The 26,341-nt window shown below is 46.0% G+C and overlaps 1 protein-coding gene across 3 annotated transcripts in view; it reads left to right on the forward strand.

The window, feature by feature from the left end:
• The window catches only part of dpp6a (dipeptidyl-peptidase 6a), a 918,316-nt gene that overhangs the window by 151,990 nt on the left and 739,985 nt on the right, over positions 1–26,341 (forward strand). The window contains exon 1 of one of the 3 annotated variants that reach the window (XM_078424702.1): positions 11,299–11,622. The exons of the other annotated variants lie outside the window; for them this stretch is intronic. Within the exon in view, the coding sequence (XP_078280828.1) occupies positions 11,566–11,622 (57 nt within the window). The 5' untranslated portion in view covers positions 11,299–11,565. Of the gene's footprint in view, positions 1–11,298; positions 11,623–26,341 lie in introns of those variants that run through there. 3 annotated transcript variants of the gene reach the window in all.

Raw genomic sequence — 26,341 nt, forward strand, 5'->3', positions numbered from 1 at the left:
GGGTGAAAAGGTTTTTCCTCATCTCAGTAGCATCTAAGAGGATTTTAGTAGGCAGGTGGAAATGCAATGTATAGTGGGATTTGGATCATGTACAGGCAGATGAGATCAAGTTAACTTGGCGTAATGTTTGATGCAAACATTGGGCCGAAGGACCCCTTCCTGTGCTGCACTGTTCTATGTTCTCCTTTATTTGCACGTCTGTTTTGTGAAATGCACCCAAATTTAATAATGTGGCCAGTTTTAAAGCTCAGACAAGGTGTGAAGTTTCTTCTTCAGAACATGTTAGGTGGGCATGCTTCTATTATCTGCATTCTGATTTTGGTTTCATGAGATGCATCAACTGTCTAGATTTTGTGGTAGGAACCATGTCACAAATAGTTTACAATGTGATTATGCAGGTCCTCTAGTGATTTTCCGGCACGCTTGGTTCTAGAACCTTGCCGTATCACTCGTTTTGCCGGCCAACAGATCGGCCTCTGATGTCGGCTGAGGGAATGGATCTGCCGGCTCCGGCCGTGCTGGAGTTCCGCATGGAGTTTTAGCTTCTGCTGTAATCTTAAGCGTATCTTCTAACCTTCCACTTGCAGTTGGTAAATGTTTAAAAGGTTTGTGAAAAAATGGTGCTTTTTTCTTCCTGATGTTCTCTCTGAGATAATTCTTTCTTGTGATTGGGTGCTTGGCCAGTTTGGTTTGGCTTAGTTTCGAGGTGCTGTATGGAAACAGGTCCTGTGGCCCACCCAGTTCACACTGGCCGTCAGTTACCCATTCACACTAGATCTGTGTCATGCTACTTTCTCATCCACTCCCTAATCTGAGTTTAATTTATTGTCAGGTGTACCGAGGTACAGTGAAAACCTTTTGCCTGTTAACCAGTCAACGAAAAGACAATATATGATTACAATCGAGCCGTCTGCATGATAAAGGGAATATCGCGAATGACGTTTAGTGCAAATAAAGCCAGTGAAGTCCGATCAAAGATAGTCCGAGGGTCTACAAATAGGTAGATAGTAGCTCAGGATTGTTCTCTAGTTACTGGTAGGGTGGTTCAGTTGCCCGATAACAGCTGGGAAAAACTGTCCCTGAATCTGGAGGTGTGCATTTTCACATTTCCATACCTTTTGCCCAAAGATATTAGAGGAACAAGATGGACCACTCCATTGAAATCACCTATACTGAAGTGTAGTACGTCAAGGCGCCATTTTAGTAGGCAAAACCCACCATTCGTTATGCCTCTCTTAGTGTAATCAGTGTTTTGGGGGAACAGTATGTTCATTACCATTAAAATGCAGAATATATCTCATCTAGCAATTCACAGATTTTTGTTATTTTTCTTTAAAAATGTTTCTACAAGTTTCTGCCTACTAAAGTGGCGCCTTGACGTACTACGGTTTTTAGGGTCGAGTGGTCTATCTTGTTCCTCTAGTATCTTTGCTTTTGCCTGACAGGAGAAGAGAGTAGAGGGTATAGCCGGGGTGTGACTCATCCTTGATTATGCTGGTGGCTTTGCCGAGGCAGCATGAGGTCTAAATGGAGTGATGCATCCCAGACCCAAAATGTGACATTATCAGCGAGATATTACTTTTGTTTTATTGTCTAATATCATAGAATTGTTCAAGGCTCATTGTTACAGCAGAGTCATTCAACATATGAATGGGTTTTCTCTGAATGCTCCGATTTCCTCCTACATTCCAAAGACGTACAGGTTTGTGGGCTTCGGTAAAAAAATTGTAAACTGTCCCCAGTGTGTGGGTTGGTGCTAGTGTGCGGGGATCGTTGGTTGGAGCAGACTCAATGAGCCGAAGGGCATGTTTCCACACTATCTCCAAACTAAATTAAAATATTAAATCTCCAGCAGTCTGAGGACAATCTAATCCCAGACTGCATCATTCCCTGTGTTAGGCAGAACGTTGGTTATATCTTCCCAATAATGTCAATCTTTCCTTCTTGTAATATTGGTTGTCTGAAAACTCTTCATTGAACACTGGATATATTTACTTCCCTCGCTTTGACAGGCCAAATTGCTGTCGCAGTTGAATAAAACAACCCCGAGGGCATTATTTTGATGGAACTGTCTCATTTTTCTGTTGAAGGTACCCATGTGGTTGAAGGATCCTCATCCGAAATGTGGTGTGCCCATTTCCCACCACAGAGTCACTTCTACAAAAAACTCCCCTTTCTCTTCCCCTTCCACTTCCCCTACCCCCCTTATCCCCTTCCCCCCCTTTTCCTCCATTCCCCATTCCACCATCTCCCCTTCCCTCCTCCACTTCCCCCTTATTCCCTTCCCCCATCCCTCCCCCCTTCTCCCCTTCCCCCCTCCCCACCAACTTCCCCTTCCCCCCATTCTCCCCTTCCCCCCATTCCCCCTTTCGCCCCTTCAGTTCCTTGCATCTCCAAAAGTAGATCTTTGCTTGCCGATTTCATGCATTAATGGACACTCTTATAGGTGACTCCCAAAGCTGAAAAAATGAATGATGGTGAATCTGGAATTCATTGCCATCGACAGTGATGAAGTCCAAGTCATTGGGTATTTTTAAAGCAGAGATTGACATGTTCCTGATTGATAAGGGTGTCAAAGGTTACGGGGTGAAGGCAGGAGAATGGGATTGAGAGGGAGAAATAGATCAGCCACGATCGAATGGCAGCGTGGGCTCGATGGGCTGAATGGCCTAATTCTGCCCCTATGTTTTATAGTCTTATGAATCATCTCTATTTCATACAAAGGAAACCGCAGATGACGGAGTAATCTGGCAACCTGTCATTTACAAAAGGAAAATACAGCCGATTCAGGAAATATTTAATACAACAGTACATACTGGACATAAAAATGGAAATAACATTTCATGTCGGGGTGTGTTTTATGAGAACTATACATAAAAAGTTTCAATATAATCAGAAAGTGAAAGGAACATGAGATCTGGTCTGAAGATAGACACAAAGTGCTGGAGTAACTCAGCGGGACAGGCAGCATCTCTGGAGAGAAGGAATGGGTGACGTTTCGGGTCCAGTGTGAACTTCTCCTTCTGCAGCTTAAAACTTAATTACCTCAAACTCGTCCCAGTACCAACAAAAGGGCTTTGACCTAAAAACGTTAACACCACTTCACTCTCTCAACAGATGCTACCCGACTGCTGAGAGCCATTTGATAGCTCTCATGAAATACCCTGGCAGTCCAATCCTTTGGTTCTGAATGAGTTGCACAACTGAAGACAACTGAGATTTTCTCAAACTTTAAAAAAACTTTCCACTACCCTCTTGCGCTCAGATGAGTGTTTGACAAGTTCTCATTTGTGCTGTGGGTGAGAGGTGTGGGAGAAGTCGCTGGGTGTTTAAAAGAAAAAAATGGAGCTGAAAAACAATGCAAGACTTTTACAATAACAAAGCAGTAAGTGATGCACAGCAAAATCTCCAGGAGTTGTCAAAAGTATATATATAAAAACATCGCAATGACACAGAAAATGCATTAGAAGGAAAAGCAGCAGGATTATGGAAATCAAATGCTGTGTCTGACAACAGCAAGGGCTGAGAGCATTTGATATGAGCCAAATTATCTCATGTCAACCCACAGTCTTCTTTGAGGATAAACCTTAGACTTCAGAGTAGTGCGGTGCGTGGATCCCATCTGCTGAAACCTCCTACACAATATGACGAGCAACCTGTATATCTGTTCAGAAAAATGTTCTGCAAGACTTTGATGCCAACAGAAGTTGGAGGGCAGTGCAGAGGAACCGGCGGTGCATGGCAACTTCAGAACTAATGTGAAGGTGCACCACGTTTACTTCGATGGACTATGTGCATTGAAAGTACATGTAGTGATCGATCGCCCGGGGGCCAAATGGATAAATGGTCTTGTGCACTGCTAATGATGCTCCTGCTTCCTTTTACAGAGCAATGTGAAGGCAGTGCTCTGTCGATGATGAAAGGGGGAGCACCGCACATCATGCGCTGACGATCACCACCCACACGTGAACCACACGCAAACATAAGTAGAAGCACGCAAGAATGAGATTGTGCATTGCAGGGGTTAATGCAGTTACGTTAATGACCCTCACTCCGAAGTCAATGCAAGTACTGTTGGAATTGCATATGTTGTTAAAACAGGTGGGGGGAGTGAAAGCTGATGTTTGTGGCTGTGGGTTTGAAGAGAGGTTGTTTATGCGAGAGGAGACAAGAGCAGGATAGACTGAGGTTCATCTGAATTATTGCAGAAAGGCACTGGCTCAAATACCCATCCCATTTTCCCTTAAAATTAAATTACTGAAGCATAAGGCCGAAGAAGTGGCAAGCATTTGACATTCATGGAGGTGAGTGGGCAACGAGAAACAGTGACTTGGTTGGCATTCACACCAGTGACAATTCTTTGCTGTCACATCTTCTGAAAAAATGATCCCTTAGCTTCTCTCATTCTTGGCTGATTGGCACCATATATGGTGCAGAAACAAGGAACTGCAAATACTGGTTTACAAACTAAAAAGACACAAGGTGCTGGAGTAACTCAGCAGGTCAGGTGGCATCTCGGGAGAACATGGATAGGTAACGTTTCGGGTCGGGGGTCCTGAGGCAGGTCGTGTCCGATCGTTGAGTTACTCCAGCACTTTGTTGTTGTCAGGCTATTGAATCACCCTCTGACCAGCGACAGGGCGGCCCTCACCTCCCGTCCACCCCATTGGAGACCTTTGAACTATCTTAAGTTTAAAGGAGATGTGCAGGGCAACATTTTTTACACAGACGGTGGAACGTACCGCCAGGAGTGGCGATGGAAGCAGTTACAATGGTGATATTTAAGAGGTGTTTAGATAGGCACACGGATAACCAGGGAATGAAGGGATATGGATCATGTACAGGAAGAGGAGATTAGTTCAACTTGGCATCTTGTTCGGCACGGACATTATGGGATGAAGAGCTTGTTCCTGTGCTGTGCGATACTGCACTATGTTCTGTTTGTTCTACGAGTGTGATTATGGCACCCAGCTTGGTTTCAGAATGTGCTTAAGTTCTTCCCTCCCCATCCATCCACAGAATTTCCAGTACTCTTCCTTCGATAGAATGACAACTTATTATCTGCCTCAGCAGGAATACAAGACTTCAAAACAGTTAATCTAAAAGACTAACTTGTATAATACCACACTCCCCCAGAACTGTGTTAAAAGACTAGCTTGTACAATGCAACACTCCCCCAGCCTGTCAAGGGCACTCAAGAATCACCGTGCCTTGAATTTCCATTTTGAACAGTTACATGTACTGGCAGTTGAGAGACCCTGCCACTTGATCTGTTGATCAGGCAGACACTCACAAATATTATACGTGGTGGAGTAAATGTGAGGTTTTTTTGCACACCAGTTTCCAGTTTGCAAATTTAAATGGATCCTTGTATAACACCTTAATTATCTACACCGAGTAGACAGCCCATCACTTTTTTTCAACCTTGCCACAGATAATCTGCTTACTATTTGAGCATAGAAGTTGGGAGGTCATGTTGCAGTTATATAAGACATTGGTGAGGCCACGTTTTGAGTATTGTGTTCAGTTTTGGTCACCATGTTACAGGAAAGATGTTGTCAAGCTGAAAAGAGTGCAGAGAAGTTTTGGATGTTGCCAGGACTTGAAGGCGTGAGCTACAGGGAGAGGTTGAGTAGGCTAGGACTTTATTCCTTGGAGCGCAGGAGGAAGAGGGGTGATCTTATATGGGTGTACAAAGTCATGAGAGGAATAGATTGGGTAAACGCACAGTCTTTTGCCCAGAGTGGGAGAATCGAGAACCAGAGGACATAGGTTTAAGGTGAGGGGTGATTTGCATGCTATCCAATCAAATCAGATAATGCTGTACATAAATACAATCAAGCCATACTCTAGGACATTTTAACTCTCCTTCTCAATCCCATAATGAGCTTTCTGTCCTGGGCCTCCTCCACTGTCAAATTGAGGTCACACGCTAATTGGTAGAACAGCACTTCATCGTTCGGTAGGTCAGCTTACAACCCAGTGGTATGAACATTGATTTCTCTAATTTCAAGTAACTCCTGCATCCATTCCCACCTCCCGCCCTTCTTTCTCTTCCCCTCTCCCCCACTTTAGTCATCCTACCAGTTACAGTGTGTGCATCATTGTATCCCTCTCATTAGCACAAGTCCCCCAGCCCACCTTGAATCATTATGGACTCCATCCTTCCTGAAGTAGACACGAAATGCTGGAGTAACTCAGTGAGTCAGGCAGCATCTCAGGGGAGAAGGAATGGGTGACATTTCGGATCAAGCCCCTTCTTCAGACTGATGTCAAGGGAGGGAGCGGGACAAAGATAGGATGTAGTAGAAGACAGTGGGAGAACTGGGAAGGAGGAGTTGAAAGAGAGGGACAGAGGAACTATCTGAAGTTAGAGAAGTCTGTTCATACCGCTGGGGTGCAAACTGCCCAAGCGAAATATGAGATGCTGTTCCTCCAATTTGCGGTGGGCCTCACTATGACAATGGAGGAGGCCCATGACAGAAAGGTCAGACTGGGAGTGGGAGGGGGAGTTGAAGTGCTGAGCCACCGGGAGATCAGGTTGGTTAAGGCGGACTGAACGAAGGTGTTGAGCGAAACGATCCCTGAGCCTGCGTTTGGTCTCACCGATGTAGAGAAGTTGACATCTGGAACAGCGGATACAATAGATGAGGTTGGAGGAGGTGCAGGTGAACCTGGAAAGACTGTTTGGGTCCTTGGATGGAGTCGAGGGGGGAGGTAAAGGGACAGGTGTTCCATCTCCTGCGGTTGCCGGGGAAAGTACCTGGGAAGGGGGTGGTTTGGGTAGGAAGGGACGAATGGACCAGGGAGTTACGGAGGGAACAGTCTCTGCAGAAAGCAGAAATGGGTGGGGATGGGAAGATGTGGCCAGTAGTGGGATCCCGTTGGAGGTGACGGAAATGTTGGAGGATAATTTGTTGGATACGCTGGCTGATGGGGTGGAAGGTGAGGACAAGGGGGATTCTGTCCTTGTTACGAATGGGGGGAGGGGGAGCAAGAGCGGAGCTGCAGGATACAGTGGAGGCCCTAGTGAGAGCCTCATCTATAATGGAAGAGTGGAACCCCCGTTTCCTAAAGGATGAGGACATCTCATGCCCTAGTGTGAAACACCTCATCCTGGGCGCAGATGCGGCGTAGACGGAGGAATTGGTTGTAGGGGATAGTTTTTACAGGAAACGGGGTGGGAAGAAGTGTAGTCAAGATAGCTATGGGAGTAGTAGGTTTGTAGTAGATGTCGGTCACTAGTCTGTTTCCTGTGATGGAGATGGTGAGATCCAGAAAAGGTAGGGAGATGTCGGAGATGGTCCACGTGTATTTAAGAGCAGGATGGAAATTAGTGGTGAAATTGCAGGATGGAAATTAGTGGTGAAATTAGCATGGAAATCCCTGAGGTCATCTTTGCCGGCCTTGATTTGTTCTGACCTTTTCTCGCTTCCAGTTCTCTTCCACCCACATCTATCTTTCAGTCTGAAGAAGGGTTCCAGCCCAAAACATCACCTATTTCTTTTCCCCAGATATGCTGCCTGACCAGCTGAGTTACTCCAGCATTATGTGCCTCTCCTCTAGTACCGCAGGTAGATCAATGGCAAAAAGTGCAGAATGCAGAATATAGTTCTCAGCTTTGTAGCGCACCAGTTCTAGAGACAAGATCCAATGTCCACAATGGGGTAGAAGTGAATCGGACGGTACCCTAACCTATGGATGGACCATTCAGAAGCCTGATAACAGAGGGGAAGAAGTTGTTCCTGAGTCTGGTGGTGTGTGCTTTTAAGCTTCTGCATCTTCTGACCGATGGGAGCGGGAAGAAGGAGGAATGGCTAGAGTGGGACAAGTCGTTGATTAAGTTGGCTGTTTTTCCAAGGCAGCATGAAGGCACTGATGGAGAATGTGGTCTGTGCGATGGACTGGGCAATATCCACAACTCTGCATTTTCTTGCGGACTTGAGCAGAGCTGTTCCCAAACCAAACTGCGATGCATCCCGACAGTTTGCTTTGTATGGTACATCTGTAGAAATTTGTAAGATTCATTGGAGACGTGCAAGATTTCCTGAGTGTCCAGAGGAAGTCGAGGCATTGACGTGCCTTCTTGGCTGTTGCTTCAGTGCTTGGTTCAAGACAGGTTGTTGATAATATTGACTCCAAGGAACTTGGAGTTCTCAGCCATTTCCACTTTGGCAATGATGGCATATATTCCCCCATCCTTCCTGAACTCAATAACTTACTCCTTCGACTTGCTGACACTGAGGAAGTGGTTGTTGTCCTGCAGCGTGTTACTAAGTTCTCTATCTCCTTCCTGTACACCATCTTGTCATTGTTTGTGGTTCCTCCCACCACGGTGGTGCCACCTGCAAACTTGGGGTTACAGCTGAATGTGACTGCACAGACGTGAGTGTATAGGGTATATACAATCTTGTACTCCTCCATGAAAGGCAGTGCCCTCCACCTTGGTAACATCACCTACCTTTTGAAACAAAGAAATGCGAATGCTAATTTACCAAACAAAAAAAGACACAAAGTGTTGGAGTAACTCCGTGGGTCAGGCAGCATCTCTGGAGAAAATAGATAAATGACATTTTGGGTCACGACCTTTCTTCAGACTGATTGAAGTAGGAAGAGTGGGGGAAATGAAAACAGGAAGTGAACAAAAGCAGGACAGGTCAGGGTCGACAATAGATGACCTCAGTTGAGGAGGATCCTAGATAGGCAGCTTGTTAGATAGACACAGGTGATGATATTGACTCCAAGGAACTTGAAGTTCTCAACCAAGTTCTCAACCATGAGAATGATCAGCCATGATCACATTGAATGGCGGTGCTGGCTCGAAGGGCCGAATGGCCTCCACCTGCATCTATTGTCTATTGTCATTTCCACTCTGGAGTAACTCAGCGGGTCAGGCAGCATCGCTGGAAAACATGGATGGATGATGTTTTGCGTCGAGACCCTTCTTCAGACGGGTCTAAGAAGGATCCCAAGCTGAAACATAACTGATCCATGTTTTCCAGAGTTGCTGCCTGTCCCGCTGAGTTACTCTGGCACTTTGTGTGTGTTTTTTTCCACCTACCACTTAGTTGGTTCAGTTCATCTGTTACCCACAGACCCAACTATTCGGTTGTTCTGCTCACCTTCCTCACTTCTCCCACCTTTACAGGGCACCAGGATGTGAGGATTTACTTTAGCCTTCAGATGCAGCGCGGAAACAGGCCCTTCGGCCCACTGAATCCATGCCGACCAGCGATCATCCCGCACACTAGCACTATCCTACACACTAGAGACAATTTACAATTTTATTAAGGCCAATTATCTTGCAAACCTGCACGTCTTTGGAGTGTGGGAGGAAACGCACGTGGTCACAGGGAGAACGTACAGACTGAGTACAGATAGCACCCGCAGTCAGATTCAAACCCGGGTCTCTGGTTCTGTAAGGCAGCAACTCTACCAGAGTCCACTGTGCTGCCCAACACACAATGCTGCAGTAACTCAGCAGGTCAGGAGGAAATGGATCAGTGATACTTTATAGTCACATTCACTGAGGTACAGTGAATTTTCTTTGCACACAGTTTAGTACAAGTATTACTATACATAAGCACATCTTATTAAGGAGGAAAGAAAATAAGACTTTATTGCCTTCCATCACAGTGAGGAATGTGGGGGAGCCGCTGTGTTGGATGTTTATGTTAACTTTTATGTAGTTGTGTGCCTTGTTGCTTTTTTTTTTCTGGTATGACTATGATAAATCAAATTTCACCGTACATTAAATGGTACACGTGACAATAAAAGACCGTTGGACCATTGAACCATTGATATTAGGACAGGCACCATTTCAGGTCAGAACTGTTCTTCACACCCACCTTTACAGAAATTAGCACAACCTAAAATGTGACCCCATGTACTACCCCCAGAACAACTCCTTTTCTTGCAACGAGCCATCAATTCCAGGGTCTCATTCCTCTCAAGTAATCCCATAGCTAGTGCAGAACACAACGTGCTGAGGAACTCGACGGGTCAGGCAGCATCTGTGGAGAGGGGATCTCATTGAAACCTACTGGATAATGAAAGGCCTGGATAGAGTGGACATAGAATATAGTAAAGGCAGAATCTAGAACCAGAGGGCACTGCCTCAGAATAAAAGGACGTACTTTCAGGGTGGATATGAGGAGGAATTTCATTAATCAGAGGGTGGTAAATCTGTGGCATTCATCACCATAGATGGCAGTGGAGGCCAAGTCATTAGGTATTTTTAAAGAGGAGAGTGATAGGTTCTTGATTTGTAAAGATGTCAAAGGCTCTGGGGAGAAGACAAGAGAATGGGGTTGAGAGGGAAATATAGATCAGCCACGATCGGATATTGGAGTAGACTCGATGGGCTGAATGGGCTAATTCTGCTACGTGTTGTGGTTATGGTATTATGGTATTATGGTATCAACAGGCGATATTTCAGATCGGGACCCTTCTTCATACTCTTACCTCTCCTACCTACCTAACCTCATACCTACCTTGAGCCCATCCCCATTTCAAGTCTTCAACATTGACATCCATCCTGCATCTAATAGAAGGGACTCCACGTGAAAGGTTACCTATTCCTTTTTCTCCAGAGATGCTGCCTGACCCGCTGAGTTACTCCACCACTTTGTGTCTATCTTCCCTGAAGGGGATCCTTCCCTCCTCCTTCCCACCTCTCCTCTCCCTTAAAAACCCACCTCTTTCCCAAGTGTCTTTCGGGGGTTCCCCCATAGCACAGGTGTTGAGCCGGCCTTTAGGCTGGTGTGAATTCCCATCTGTGAATCATAGTGGGACACGTTAAATGAGTGATATAAATTCAAGTTCGGTTGCGGTATGTTTTGTTTTCATTAAAAATATATATATATATTATTTCACGTTAACACCATGCAATCCGTTCTTTACTGCTCGGTAGCTAAAACAGCAGTTGGGTTTTTTTTGGTCCCTCTCGTTCTCCCTCTCGGAGCTAGCCTGGGAGAGTGGTTAATTTACGACTCGTGGATGAGCTGGTATAAATAATAACCAGTGATGTACGACCGCACCGTATTAACGCTGATTAAAGAATCGTCCACTGCAGGGGCTGTAAAAGAACTGGCACCAGTAGATATTTCATATCACAACACACACACCAACACACACCAACACACACACTCCACACACACACACACACACACACAATCTCACACTCACAGAATCAGGATCGTGAGATGCAACAAAAATAATGCAACTTTTCCTCCCCCCCCCCCCCCGAAGAGGAGCACCTCCCCTCTAGTTTCGACTGTGCACGTGGCTGTTGAGAAACTGAGCTCGCCGCACCTCCCGTGAACAAGGCTGAGTCGGTGGAGGGACTTGAACCATTACATAATTGTCAGATGTGTTTCCACGCGAAAAGCAAAATCGGTTGAAACGTTCCGGGTGACAAGAGAGACCCACTGGCGCTTGCAGTTTGTGCCTCGCTCGGGGCTCGGGGCAACGTGTTTTTTTTGTTTTTTTTGTTGCTGGGGGAATGATCTAAGTGAGCAGGCTTTCCTCGTGAAGCCGGAGCCCCTTTCTCTCTCCGCATCAGTGATGATAGCGACACACCAGAAGGTGATCACTAAATCCAGCATCCCGGTGAGCAAAATTGTACGTATCGTTCCCAGAAGGTAATTCTCTTTAATCACCCTTCCTCTTTCTTGGGTGAGAGTCAACTTTGAACGGATTTGATTTCGGGACCTCATTTATTTATTTATTTTTTGTTGCTAACGTGGGCGAAAGTTGGATACTCTCGATCCTTGGTCTGGAAGCCATCTCTATATACACGCGGGCGAAACTCTCGGCGATCTCTTGCGTTTTACATGAGGGAACGGCCGTGTTCTCCCTCCAATTCTAGTGTTTCGGGGAGTAGAGAAGGCTTGACCTGTTCACAGAATGTTTTGTTTTGGGGAGAAGGGTTACTGATTGTGGATGATCAGCCATGATCACAATGAATGGCGGTACTGGCTCGAAGGGCCAAATGGCCTTCTCATGCACCTATGTTTCTATGTTTTCTGGTGAAAGACTATCTTGAGGTTATGTGTATGTGTGTGTGCATGCCTAAAAGATGGGGCAATCGAGTGGACTCGGAGAATAGTACTAAATACTAACCCTACAGGACCGGCCGGAAGATGGTACCCATTGGCACATGAGCGCCCAGAGATGAGCGCCTTGGAGGTGGGATATGGATTTAAATGGGCTGCGGAGGTCCCGTAGGGCAGGGGGGTGAATGGAGACCATGGTCACACCATGAACGTGTCCGCGTCTCGCGTTTTGTGCGATGTTGCGTTGGAATGTTGTGGCAATTAGAAAAACCAATTTGCTCCGTTGACCTGGTGTTTGTGACATGCGTGTGAACAGGGCAAACAAGCGTTCCCCTCCGTGCCCAATTGTAAGAGTTGTTTCTGGGGCAGTCAGGATCTGAAATTGTAAGTGGAAATTCCAATAGTTATTTCAATGCCAAATCATGTATGGAAAAGCAGAGAGACTTTGAAGATTGACAATGGACATGGTCCGCGATATGCATATGGACATCGCCTCGGGTTTATTGGTGCAAATAACATTCTTCTAGCCATAACAAATAAGATCACAAGTGGTAGGTGCAGAATTAGGCCATTCGGCCCATCAAGTCTACTCCGCCATTCAATCATTGCTGATATATCTCTCCCTCCTTACCCCATTCTCCTGCCTTCTCTCTATAACCTCTGACACCCGCACTAAACGAATAGACATGATGTATTTTATTTTAGAAATATCCAGCAATAACAGAAACCAGAAAGAACTAGAGTTTATACTTTGACACCTTAATTCCAGTGCCAAAGGTTGTTTGGCAGTAATTGAAAATTACTTAGTCACTACAGATCTACGTGTTATAACATTTTAAAAAACAGCTTTAGTTATTTGCAGCAAAACATAAACTGCAGATGGAACTCAACGGGTCGGACAGCATCTGTGGAGGGAAATGGACAGAAGGCGTTTCGGGTCGGGGCCCGACTCTTGTTATATGTTCTTCTTAAGATAGAACAAAACGCTGCAGTAAAGCAGCGGGTCGGACAGCATCTCTGGAGAAAAGGAATAATCTTTTTTCTAATCCTTTTCTCCGGAGATGCTATGTGTTCAGCTGAGGTGGAATAGTGAATAGTGTGAAAGAACAAACATTGTTTGGGATATTGGACACGCAAGGAACTGCAGATGCTGGAATTTTGAATCAAATACACATTGTTGTAGAGTCATACTGCGCTGAAACAGGCCATTTGGCCCAATTTGCGCACACCAACCAACATCTACACTAGTCCCACCTGCCCACAAAATGTTGGAGTAACTCAGCGGGTCAGTCAGCATCTGCTGAGGGAATGGCCAGGCGACAACATGTTTTGCTTTCAGGTGACAGATAGGACTCTTCTTCGGACTGATTGTAGTTGGAGTATTGGCATTTCCACCAATAGGTTCAGTCCCGCACCCAACTAGCAGTAGGAATAAACGGGTCCTTTTCGGAATGGCAGGTAGTGACTAGTGGGGTACCGCAAGGCTCAGTGCTGGGACCCCAGTTATTTACAGTGTATATTAATGATTTGGACGAGGGAATTGAATGCAACATCTCTAAGTTTGCGGATGACACGAAGCTGGGTGGCAGTGCTAGCTGCGAGGAGGATGCTAGGAGGCTGCAGAGTGACTTGGATAGATTAGGCGAGTGGGCAAATGCATGGCAGATGCAATATAATGTGGATAAATGTGAGGTTATCCACTTTGGCGGCAAGAACAGGAAAGCAGAGTATTACCTGAATGGTGACCGATTAGGAGAAGGGGAGATGCAACGTGACCTGGGTGCCATGGTGCACCAGTCATTGAAAGCAAGCGTGCAGGTGCAGCAGGCAGTGAAGAAAACGAATGGTATGTTGGCATTCATAGCAAGAGGATTTGAGTTTAGGAGCAGGGAGGTTCTACTGCAGTTGTACAGGGCATTGGTGAGACCGCACCTGGAGTATTGTGTGCAGTTTTGGTCTCCTAATCTGAGGAAAGACGTTCTTGCCTTAGAGGGAGTACAGAGAAGGTTCACCAGATTGATCCCTGGGATGGCGGGACTTTCATATGAAGAAAGACTGGATAGACTATCATATCATATATCTACAGCCGGAAACAGGCCTTTTCGGCCCTCCAAGTCCGTGCCGCCTAGGCTTGTACTCGCTGGAATTTAGAAGACTGAGGGGGGATCTAAGGGTTTGGAGAGGCTAGATGCGGGAAGATTGTTCCCGATGTTGGGGGAGTCCAGAACCAGGGGTCACAGCTTAAGGATAAGGGGGAAGTCTTTTAGGACCGAGATGAGAAAACATTTTTTCACACAGAGTGGTGAGTCTGTGGAATTTTCTGCCACAGAAGGTAGTTGAGGCCAGTTCATTGGCTATATTTAAAGGGAGTTAGATGTGGTCCTTGTGGCTAAAGCGATCAGGGGGTATGGAGAGAAGGCAGGTACAGGTTACTGAGCTGGATGATCAGCCATGTTCATATTGAATGGCGGTGCAGGCTCGAAGGGCCGAATGGCCTACTCCTGCACCTATTTTCTACGTTTAGCAGGGATTGCGTTACTTCCCACTGGGGCCGAAACCCTTCAATCCAAGTTTACAAATCCATGGAAGGGTCCAGACTCATCCGAAACGCCGCCTGTCTATTCGCTCCACACATGGTGCATACATGGCCCGCTGAGATCCTCCAGCACGTTGTATTTTGCTTGCAAATGAAAGGCAACGATAGCATCACACGACGAAGAATGAAACCATTCTGTCCCTTGCATCCGTGCTCTGCAAGGCGGCACAATGTTGCAGCTGGGAGAGTTGCTGCCTCAGAACCGCTGAGACCCAGATTGGATCCTGACCTCAGATGGTCTGTATTGAGTTTGCACGTTCTCCCTGTGACCGTGTGGGTTTCCTCCGGTTGTTCCGGTTTCCTGCAGGTCAGTTGATTAATTGACCCCTGAAAACCAAAAAGAATGTCCCTTGTGTGAAGGGAGTGGACGCGAAATGGGATAACATAGAACTCGTGTGCACGGGTGATCAATGGTTTGCGTGAGCTTGTACCATTATGTATCTCTGAACTAAACAACACATGTAGGTCAAGAATTGAAGAAGGTGTTTCTCCATTACTTCGCCAAATACAATTAAGTTTGCACCATATGTGGTCCAAAGATACAAATGGCTGGAGCAACTCAGCAGGTCAGGCCGAAGGGATTGTTTCCAAACTAAACAAACGGAAACTATTAATTTCGATGCCTTTACCCAATTTTGCTTAGAAAATCGGTACCTCTTTTGCTTTGAACCCCAACCAACCAAAGCACAACCCCCATTCCCTCAATTCCTTGAATCCCACTCCTTAAATCCCCACTCGTTTGCCAATTTAGCTTCGAATTATTTTTTGAGGTTGCTACTTTGTGCATTTAGAAACGTGCTGCCATTAAAATGCCATTAAAATACTCCAAAGACGTACAGGTATGTAGGTTAATTGGCTGGGTAAATGTAAAAATTGTCCCTAGTGGGTGTAGGATAGTGTTAATGTGCGGGGATCACTGGGCGGCACGGACTTGGAGGGCCGAAAAGGCCTGTTTCCGGCTGTATATATATGATGATGATGATGATGATGAAAATGCTGGAGTATTGAGCTATCTGTTAGCTCTATTGGTATTGCCAACTGCATTGGGAAGCTTAAGGTGAGGAAGTGTTTTTTTTTGTGAGGTAAATGTTTTAAACTTCACACCCAACGTTAAAATGGGCAGTGGGCAGTTTCTGCATTTTGAGATTCACTCCAGCGAGCAGGTGGGACTAGTTTTATGTCCGAAAACAACACTTACCCATAAACAACATGTGTTCAAACGGAACGGGGTTGTGGGGCTGGGAGTTTGCTTTCTTCAGAACTCCCCCCTGGCCGTTGATTGAGGTTGAGCGATGCTTTCCGCGCCGAGGTAAATCAGTGGCTGCCGTTTTTAAATCAGCTCATCTGAAGGGAGAGACCTCCTGAGTCTGTGAGGGGGGATCACAGTCTCTCACCGGTATCAAGATAGCCCCGACAGTCTTTGTACATTCGGGAGTACAGCGGACTTCTGCCTTCCCCATGCCGTGAATGAAGAGATTCCACGCAAGACCGTTTAATTTATCAACAGCACACCGGGGGGAAAACTACACACAGCCCAGATGCCCTGCTATCGTTAATTACTAGGGAGATGGAAGGGGATCTGGGGGGGAATTATTCAACGCAAAACACCAGCAGTTCATTCTCAACGATTTGGTTTTAAGCAATAATTGGGAGATACTGTATATAGATTTGTCCATTCGCACCATGCCGTGTGTACGGCCGCTTTCATGGGCAATTGCTTTCTATATTGTGAGTTGAAATACATTTTTGAATGACTCCTTCCCAATGGGGTCGGTTTACGCCGTGAAATACTCACCACCTTTTGGATTCGCGCTATATATTGCGACGTTTACTGAGATCTTTCACCTTCGATGGGATTATTAGGCAGTAGGATTATTAGTGGGATTTTTAGATGGCTAAAATCTGCTTGGTTTATTCCAAGAACACTTGACGTGAGGAACTGCAGATGCTTATTTACCCCAAAAAAAGACACAAACTCCTGGAGTAACTCAGCGGATCAGACAGGATTTCTGGAGAACACGGATAGGGGTTTAGTTTAGAGATTTATAAGAAAAACAAGACACTCGGGGTGGTGGGTACATGGAACGAGCTGCCAGAGGGGGTAGTTGAGGCATGTACTGTAACAAAATGTGAAGGAAGTTAAATGGGGACATGGATTGGAAAGGTTTAGAGGGATATGGGCCAAACATAGGCAGGTGGGACTAGAGTAGATGGGGCACCTTGGTCGGCATGGGCAACATAGAAACAGTACAGCACAGGAACGGGCTCTTTGGCCCACAATATCTGTGCCGAGCATCACGCTTCGCTGAACTGATCGGATATGCCTGCAAGTGATCCATATCCCTCCAAATCTGTGAAATGGCGCTAAAACCTGGCGACTCTTGCCTATAGGCTCAGTGGGCTGTTTCTATTGCAGTTATATATGGCAATAATCTTACTGATCTGGAAACAAAAGGCCATTGAAAAGCTTCGAAAAGCAGTTGAGCCGAAGGGCCTGTTTCCATATTGTATGACTCGATGACAAAGTGCTGGAGTAACTCAGCGGGCAGGCAGCATCTCTGGAGAACATGGACAGGCTTGATTTACGGTAGTTATTTTCTCTCTCCCTTTTTCTCGACATGGAAATAACACATCAATTGTCCTTATTGAGTTCAGTGGATCCCCGTTGGGATGGACCTCGACTGTTATTGCCGCCAATAGCCAATCTTTCGCGGGATTAAAGATAGTCGCTTGGGGCACGCGTGCGATATTGCGCTCTCGGGTCGAAAGGGTCATGTAATCTCCAGCAGTGCCTTCTGCGGTGGGGAAACAAGCAAGAAGCCTTTAGAAACAGTAGCGTGGAAACGGACGGAGGTCCCCCAGGGCTGGGGAGAAGGTGTAGGTAGGACTATCGAGTGGCAGGTGCGACGTTGGCAGAGGTCAGAGGGACATGAACCAAGCAAGGCAGGACCCCCAGTAAATGAAAATTAACGGAAAATAAACTGCAGAACCTGGGAATATACATAGAACATAGAACAGTACAGCAAAGGAACAGGGCATTCGGCCCATAATGTCCATACCCAATATAATGCCAAGTTCATCTCCTCTGCCTGCACATGATGTATTCCCTGCATATATTCCTGCCTATCCAAAAGCCTCTTAACGACAGATGATAATTTTGTATCTGCCTCCACCATCATCCCTGACTGTGTATTCAAGGCACCCACCCAATGGCCGGCACAGTAGCGCAACAGTCGAGTTGCTGCCTTCCATTGCCAGAGACCCGGGTTCAATCCTGACTACAGGTGCTGTCTGCATGGAGTTTGTACGTTCTCCCTGTGACCACATGGGTTTTCTCTGGGTGCCCCGGTTTCCTCCCACATTCAAAAGACCTGCAGGTTAATTGGCCTCTGTAAATTGTCCAATTATCGTGCAGGATAAAACATGTGGGATAAAACTAGCGTGCGGGTGATCTTTGGTTGGTGCTGATTCGGTGTGCCAAAGGGCTTGTTTCCCCTACTGTATGTCTAAGCTAAACTAATCTAAACTAAACCACCACTGTGTGAAAAAAAAACTTGCCTCGCACATCTCATTTAATCTTTGCCCCTACAACTCAACACACGGGCAAATCTGAAAATGTTGGGAACACTTAACAATTCAGATGCACCTGTGGCAAGACTACTGTTGATTTATTAAGAGGTTTTCAGGAAAATGCATGAAGATAAACGTTATTGTCCATAAAATATAGGAGCCAAGAAATGAGAAGGGACCCAACCCAAAACATTACCTACCCACGTTCTCCAGAGGTGTTGTCTGGCCTGCTGAGTTACTCCAGCACTTTGTGTCCTTTTTTTTGTAAACCAGCATCTACAGGTCCTTGTTTCTACATTTAATCCAATGTATTTTCTGACAAGTATTTATTCATTCACGTTTCTGGATTTTGCTGGCAAGACCAGCGTTTATTGACCATCCCTAATTGGCCCTTGAGAAGATAATGTCCTTGTGAAGCCACCTTCTTGAACCAGTGGCATATTTTCTTTTCTGAGTGCTGGAGGAACTCAGTGGGACAGGCAGCATCTGTGGAGAGAAATACACAGGCAGTGTTCCGGGTTGAGATCATTCAGTCTGAAGAAGGGTCCTGACCTGCAACGTTATGTGTCCATTTCCCTCTACAGATGCTGCCTGACCCATTGAGTTCCTCCAGCAATTTGCTTTTTGCTCAGGATTCCAGCATCTGCAGTTTTCTGCATTGCAGTTGTCTCTGGATGGATACCAGTGTTGTAACTACTGAAAGAGCTTGGCTTGAACAGTACAGGTCACAGCACAGCAGTTAGAATGTTGTGTGGTCAATGGTTCAATGGTTTCTTTATTATCACATGTACCAAGGTACAGTGATATTAATTTTTATTTTGTGCATGCAGCTCAGCAATACTAACCCCGTAGGTGAGCACAATCCCCCAGTGAATGCAGAATGTTCAGAACAGCCCACAGAGTGGAGTGGAGTGAAGGAGGTGCCATGTTGACACCATTTTACAGTTCCAGCTACAGCAGGCCACAAAGGTCCATGCAGCGGTCACCTCTAAGCTGTATGACTCATGACCCTCCTCGCACGGCACATGTTTTAGATAGGCACATGGCAGTGCAGGGAATAGAGGGATATGGATCATGTCTATGGATCCTATGGATTATGTACAGGCAGATGAAATCAGTTCATCACAGTGGGGATCCACTGAACTCAATATGGACAATTGATGCGTTATTTGCATGTCGAGAAAGAGAGAGAGAGAATTTAACTACCATAAGTCAGCACATTGGTACAGCGGCAGAGTTGCTGCATTATACAGTGCCGGAGGCCCGGGATTGATCCTGACTACGGGTGCTGTCTGCACAGAGTTTGTACGTTCTCTCCGTGACATGTGTGGGTTTTCTCCGGGATCCCTGGTGTCCTCCCACACTCCAATGACGTAAAGGTTTGTAGGTTAATTGGCTTGGTAAAATTATAAATTGTCCCCAGTGTGTGTAGGATAATGTTAGTGTATGGGGATCGCTGGTCGACGCAGACTCGGTGGGCCAAAGAGCCGTTCCTGTGCTGTACCATACATCGTTCCATACATTTTAATTCTCCATCACTGTTTGCAGCTGAACGTGGTAGCAGTGAAAAGCCTTTAGCTGCACATCTATTGGTTATGTGTTCACTAAGCTCTGTCTATTGAATATAGACACAAAATGCCGGAGTAACTCAGCGGGTCAGGCAGCATCCCTGGAGAAAAGGAATAGGTGACATTTTGGGTTGAGTCCCTTCTTCGGACTGAGTCAGGTGAGAGGAAAACTAGAGGTATGATGAGTTACAAAGAACAAACGAATGAAAGGTAATTCAAAAGGACAAATCAAAGCCAGCAACGATGATCAAGGAAAGGTGGAGCCCACAATGGTCCATTGTTGGCTGTAGAGAAGGTGACAGCGAGTAAAACCAACGAGTGAAATTCGGCAGGACGACAGTGAAACTAGTAGGACGACTGGTGTGGGGGAGGGGCAGAGAGAGAGGGCTAACATTATCCTTCACACACTAGGGACAATTTACAATTTTACCAAGCCAATTAACCTACAAACCTGTACATTGTTGGAGTGTGGGGGGAAACCAGGGATCCCGGAAAAAACCCACGCATGTCACGGGGAGAACGTCCAAACTCCGTACAGACAGCGCCCAAGGTCAGGATCGAACCCGGGTCTCTGGCGCTGTAAATCAGCAGCAACTCTACTGCTGCACCAACGTGCTGACATGGTAGTTATATTCTCGCTCTCTCTTTCTAAACATGCAAATAAGACATCAATTGTCCATATTGAGTCCAGTGGATGCAAGAGGTCACCACATTCTGTCTAGAGAATGCTGTTTCTGCTGTTGAGCATAAACCTGAAAGATCCACCAGGTTTACCCGAGCTTGGCAGGTTGCAACATGTGTGCGAGGGAGCCCAAGTACTGCTGGCAGTATTAATATTCATTTAATGACTTGCTTTGGAATTTATTGACAATGTTTAACACAGTTGGAGGAAGGGAGAAAATTGGAAAACTTAATGTTGCTGACAATTACCTTGTTTGTTGCTCACGCTGCAGACTTCGATTAATCCAGGTTCAATATTTATTTATTACAGAGGTTAATATTACACGTTTTTAATTGAGTATTGATCTTCCTTCATTTGGGTGAATCTAATTTTGGTGTGAGGGAGCAGAACAAAATGTGTAGAGCATGTGTACCGGGGGGGGGGGGGGGGGGGGGGGGGGGGGGTGGATTGTTCAGACCCAAGAGATGAATGCCACTGTGATAGTGTATCATTTGCAAGTATTTATCTGGTGCCACATCAGTTACCATGCAAAGAATAAATACATTGATTTAACTGAACAGTGAAAGGCCTGGATAGCGTGGATGTGGAGAGGATGTTTCCTGTCCAGAGGATGTGGGAGAGTATAGAACCAGAGAGCACATCCTCAGAATAAAAGGATGTACCTTTAGAAAGGAGATGAGGAGGAATTTGTTTATGTAGTCAGAGGGTGGTGAATCTGTGGAGGCCAAGTCGTTGGAAATGTTAATGCGGATTTTGACAGATTCTTGATTAGTACGGGTGTCAGGGGTTATGGGGAGAAGGCAGGAGAATGGGGTTGCGAGGAAAAGATAGATCAGCCATGATTGAATGGCGGAGGAGACTTGATGGGCCGAATGGTCTAATTCTGCTCCGATAACATGAATTTATGACATCAGTGCTGAGGCAAATCGAATCGCTTTGCCAGTTGGTAGTAGAATTAAATTTGTTGTACCATTTGTGGCATGGTTTCATCAGGTTAGTTTAGTTTAGAGATACAGTGCAGAAACAAGCCCACTGAGTCTGTGCCGACCAGTGACTAGCACTATCTTACACACTAGGGACAATTTACAATCTTTCCCTAAGCCAATTAACCTACAAACCTGCACATATTTGGAGTGTGGGAGGAAACTGGAGCACTCGGGGGAAATCCAAGCAGTCAGGGAAGAACATACAAACTCCGTACAGACAGCACCCAAAGTCAGGATCAAAACTGGGTTCCTGGCTCTGTGAGGCAACATCTCTACCACTGTGCCACTGTGCTGCCCTTGTTGCTAAAGTAAATTTTAAATACCTGCTTTAAATATTTTCCATTGGCTGTCATGGTTGTTTTCAGAGGATCAAACTAAAGATGAGTTTTGAGTCATAAGACCATGAGACATAGGAGCAGAATTCGACCACTGGGCCTATCGAGTCTGCTCCACCATTTGATCATGGCTGATCTATCTTTCCCTCTCAACCCCATTCTCCTGCCTTCTCACCATAACCTTTGACGCCCTTACTAATCAAGAACCCATCAATCTCCGTTTTAAAAATATCCAATGACTTGGCCTCCACCACCATCTGTGGCAATGAATTCCACAGATTCACCACCCTCTGGTTAGTTAAATTCTTCCTCACCTTCACACGACTGGGAACATCCTCTCCATATTCATTTTATCTAGCCCTCCATTCCTCAGTAGGTTTCAATAAGATTCTCCCTCATCCTTCCAAACTCCAAGCCCAGAGCCATCAAACCTCCTCGTATATTACCCCATTACCACAGGGGCTGAGAATTTAAGCTCCATTAAATTTATTTTAAAAAATATATATATAATAATAATAATAATAATAATCCATTTATTTTATATAGCGCCTTATCACATGCTCAAAGCGCTTTACAAAAACAATTAACATAGAAACAAACAAACAAACTATCCTGACGGAAAAGCGGCGAATACTCAACGCCAGCGTCCTCTCACGTCAGGGTCCGGCAGCAGACATTAAAAAGCACAAGACACACAGATATAATTTTTTACACAAAACAGCCATCACAGTGATTGCTCTAGGCATACCCTCACTGTGATGGAAGGCAAAGTCTTATCTCCTCCTCATTCTTCTCCCGTGGTGCCACGAGGTGATCGAGGCTCCCAACTTTTTGAAGCCCCCACCGGGCGATGGAAAGTCCCAGGACCGAGCCGAGCAGGCCGATAAAAGTCCTGAGCCCCCACCGGGCGATGGAAAGTGCTGCGGCCGAGCCAAGCAGGGCGATGAAAGTCCTGAGCCCCCACCGGGCGATGTAAAGTGCTGCGGCCGGGCCACGCAGGGCGATGAAGGGCCTGCGGGCGGGTTGATCGTACCTCGCGCTTCGGGGCGGTCGAAGCTGCTACGGCTGGAGCTCCCAAAAGCCGGTCGCCAGCCAGGGACCTGCGAGCTCCCGATGTTGCGGTCTGCAGGGCCCACGGCCGAAGCCTCCGAGATGGTAAGTCCAGGCCCTGCGACCGGAGTCTTTGAGGTCGATCCCAGCTGGAGGCCGCCGACTCCACGATGTTAGGCCGTAGCGCGAACGGAGATACGACACGGTAAAGGTCGCATCTCCGTTGAGGAGGAGATTTGAAAAAAAGGTTTCCCCCAACCCCCCCACCACCCCCCTACATACACAGAATTAAAAATAAAACAAAACGTACATTTAACAACGACAATGACAAAAAAAAAACAAAAAAACGGAGAGACTGCCAGTGAGCCGCAGCTGCAGAACACAGCCACGCCTCCACATATTTATGCCCGTGAAGCTACGAGGATTGCTGTATAATACACACCTTTGCTCATATATGTACTTCAGGGAAGGAAATTGTCCATCCTTTTGAGGCATAGGTAGGGTGAATGCACACAGTCCTTTTCCCAGGGTAGAGGAATCGAGAACTAAAGGGCAGAGGTTTAAGGTGAGAAGAGAAAGATTTATTAGAAAGCTAAGGGGCAACTTTTTCAAATGGATGGTGGTGCATATATGGAATGAGCTGGTTGAAGTGGGTATAATAATAACAGTTAAAAGATAAGACACAAAATGGTGGAGTAACACAGAGGGTCAGGCAGAAACCCTGGAGAACATAGATAGATGATGTTTTAGGTTGAGACCCTATTTCGCCTATCCATGTTCTCCAGGGATGCTGCCTGACCCGCTGAGTTACTCCAACATCTTTCCATAGTAGACCAGCTTCTGCAGTTTCTTGTTTCAACAGTTAAAAGATATTTGGGCATGTACATGAATAGGATAGTTTGAGAGGGATGTAGGCCAAATGTAGGCAAATGGGAGTACCTCAGATTGGTGATACAAGGAACTGCAGAAGATGGTTTACAAAATTGGTGCATTGTTCTCCAGAACTAATGCCTGACCCTCTGAGATACTGCAGCACTTCCTGTCTTTTTTAGCTCAGATCGGTGTCTTCGACGGCATGGATAAGTTGGGCCGAAGGGCCTGCTTTCGGGCTTATGGACTCTAGGTCTTACTTTATCCGGCTGTGGAGTTGAACGCTGGCTAAGAGACTTGTGATGCATTTTACGCTTTCTTTACTTTAGTTTAGTTTGGAGATACAGCGTGGAAACAGGCCCTTTGACCCGCCAAATCCACGCCGACCAGCGACCCCCATGCACTAACACTATCCCACACACACTAGGGACAATTTACATTTATACGAAGCCAATTAGCCTACAAAGCTGTACGTCTTTGGAATGTGGGAGGAAACCGGAGCACCCGGAGAAAACCCATGCACGTCACAGGGAGAACGTACAAACTCCATACAGACAATACAAGTAGTCAGGATCAAAGACGGGTCTCTGGCGCTATGAGGCAGCAGCAATACCGCTATCCTCAGAGGTTGGGTTCATAAGTCACATTGTTTTCCCTAAATGCCCCAGAAACTGTGGTGCTGCTACAAGTAACACCCATTTTCCATGACTGCATAGTTTTAAACATCATTCCATTATCTGAGAGCACCGTTCAATTAGATTTAAAAGACAGCGTTGAAAATATACAGCTGGTCTGGCAGAATTTTAACTGGAGGAAATAGAGTTAATGCTTCAGGAGACACAAGAGATTGCAGAATCAGGAGCAAAAAAATAAGCTGCGATGAAAAGGAACTGAAGATGCTGGTTGAAATCAAAGATAGACACAAAGTGCTGGAGTAACTCAGCGGCTCAGGCAACATCTCTGGAGGAAATGGATCGGGGACTTTTCTGGACTGGATCCAATAAACTACTGGAAGAACTCAGTGCTAAGAACTCAGGACATCAAAGGTATGGGGAGAAAGGAGAATGGGGTTGAGAAGGAAAAATTGATCAGTCATGAGTGGCACAGTAGTGCAACTGTGGAATTGCCCCTTGACAGCGCCAGAGACCCGGGTTCGATCCTAACTGTGGCTGCTGTCTGTACGGTGTTTGCACGTTCTCCCTGTGACCCCTGGGTGCTACAGTTTTCCCCTACATTCCAAAGATGTATAGGCTTGTAGGTTAATTGGCTTCTGTAAATTGTACGTTTTCCCAGTGTGTAGGACAGTGCTGTGTATGGGGTGATCGCTGGTTTGCATGAACTTGGTGGGCCGAAGGGCCTGTTCCTACACTGTACTTCCAACATCTAACGTCTCAAGACCAAATGGTGGAGCCAGACTCAACAGGCCAAATGGCCCAATTCTGCTCCGATGTATTATGGTCTTCTGGTCTTGGTGGGTCAAGCAGTAGAGGCAAAAGAATGGTCGTTGATTTGGATCGAAATCCTGCATCAGAGGTCAATGCTTCAGGTGGGCAACCTTTCATCTCATATTTGTACCGAGCTGAGCCATGGTAAAACATGCCAAAGCACTTAATTCACCTCAGTCACATAGGAGGATGCTGCAACTGATGGTTAAAAGTAGGCTGAGGGATTAAAGTTTTCAGCTGCATCTTGAAGGAGGAGAGAAGGCTAATGAGATTTATCAGAGGAATTTCAGTGCCTGAGGAGTCCTAGGTCACTGCTTTACCAAACACTTGCGCTCTGTCTGCGGTGACAATCTTGAGCTCCCGGTTGGAAGCCATTTCATCTCCTCTCCCCCATTCCCACACTAGCTCAAGAGAGAGCTAGATAGAGCTCTTAAGGATAGCGGAGTCAGGGGGTATGGGGAGAAGGCAGGAACGGGGTACTGATTGAGAATGATCAGCCATGATCACATTGAATGGCGGTGCTGGCTCAAAGGGCCGAATGGCCTCCTCCTGCACCTATTGTCTATTGTCTATTGTCTATTGACCTGACCTGTCCATCCTCGGCCTTCTCCACTGCCAAGGCAAGGATAAATGCAAAACATTACATGTGTAGGAAGGAACTGCAGATGCTGCTTATACACCGAAGATAGACACAAAATGCTGGAGTAACTCTCTGGAGACAAGGAATGGGTGACATTTCGGGTCGAGACCCTTGTTCAGACGGAAGAGAATGGGGTTGAAAGACAAAGATAGATCAGCCCTGATTCAATAGAAGAGAAGACTCCATGGGCTGAATGGCCTAATTCTGCCCCTATGACTGATAACTCATGAAGCATGCCGTATGCCTTGTTTACCAGCCTATCTACTTGTGTTGGCTTTTTCAGGGAGCTATGGAATTGTATAGATGCGTACCACATACAGGCAGTGCCACAAGGTTAAAATGAATATAATTCACATGATGTCATGTTATCCAACATCACAATTCAACCATTCCTTTTCCATGTGAAGGAAATGGCTTGTGGACCCTAATTCAACCCCACTGCATGCTGGACTTGATGCTCAATTTGTGCTGATGGCAGTCCCATATTTTGAGATTGTATTCCCCTCTGAGGTTCTTCTGATTTCAAAGCGTAGGGGTGGCACT

This window comes from Rhinoraja longicauda, chromosome 2 (assembly GCF_053455715.1).
Source record: "Rhinoraja longicauda isolate Sanriku21f chromosome 2, sRhiLon1.1, whole genome shotgun sequence".
NCBI classification, from domain to species: Eukaryota; Metazoa; Chordata; class Chondrichthyes; order Rajiformes; family Arhynchobatidae; genus Rhinoraja; species Rhinoraja longicauda.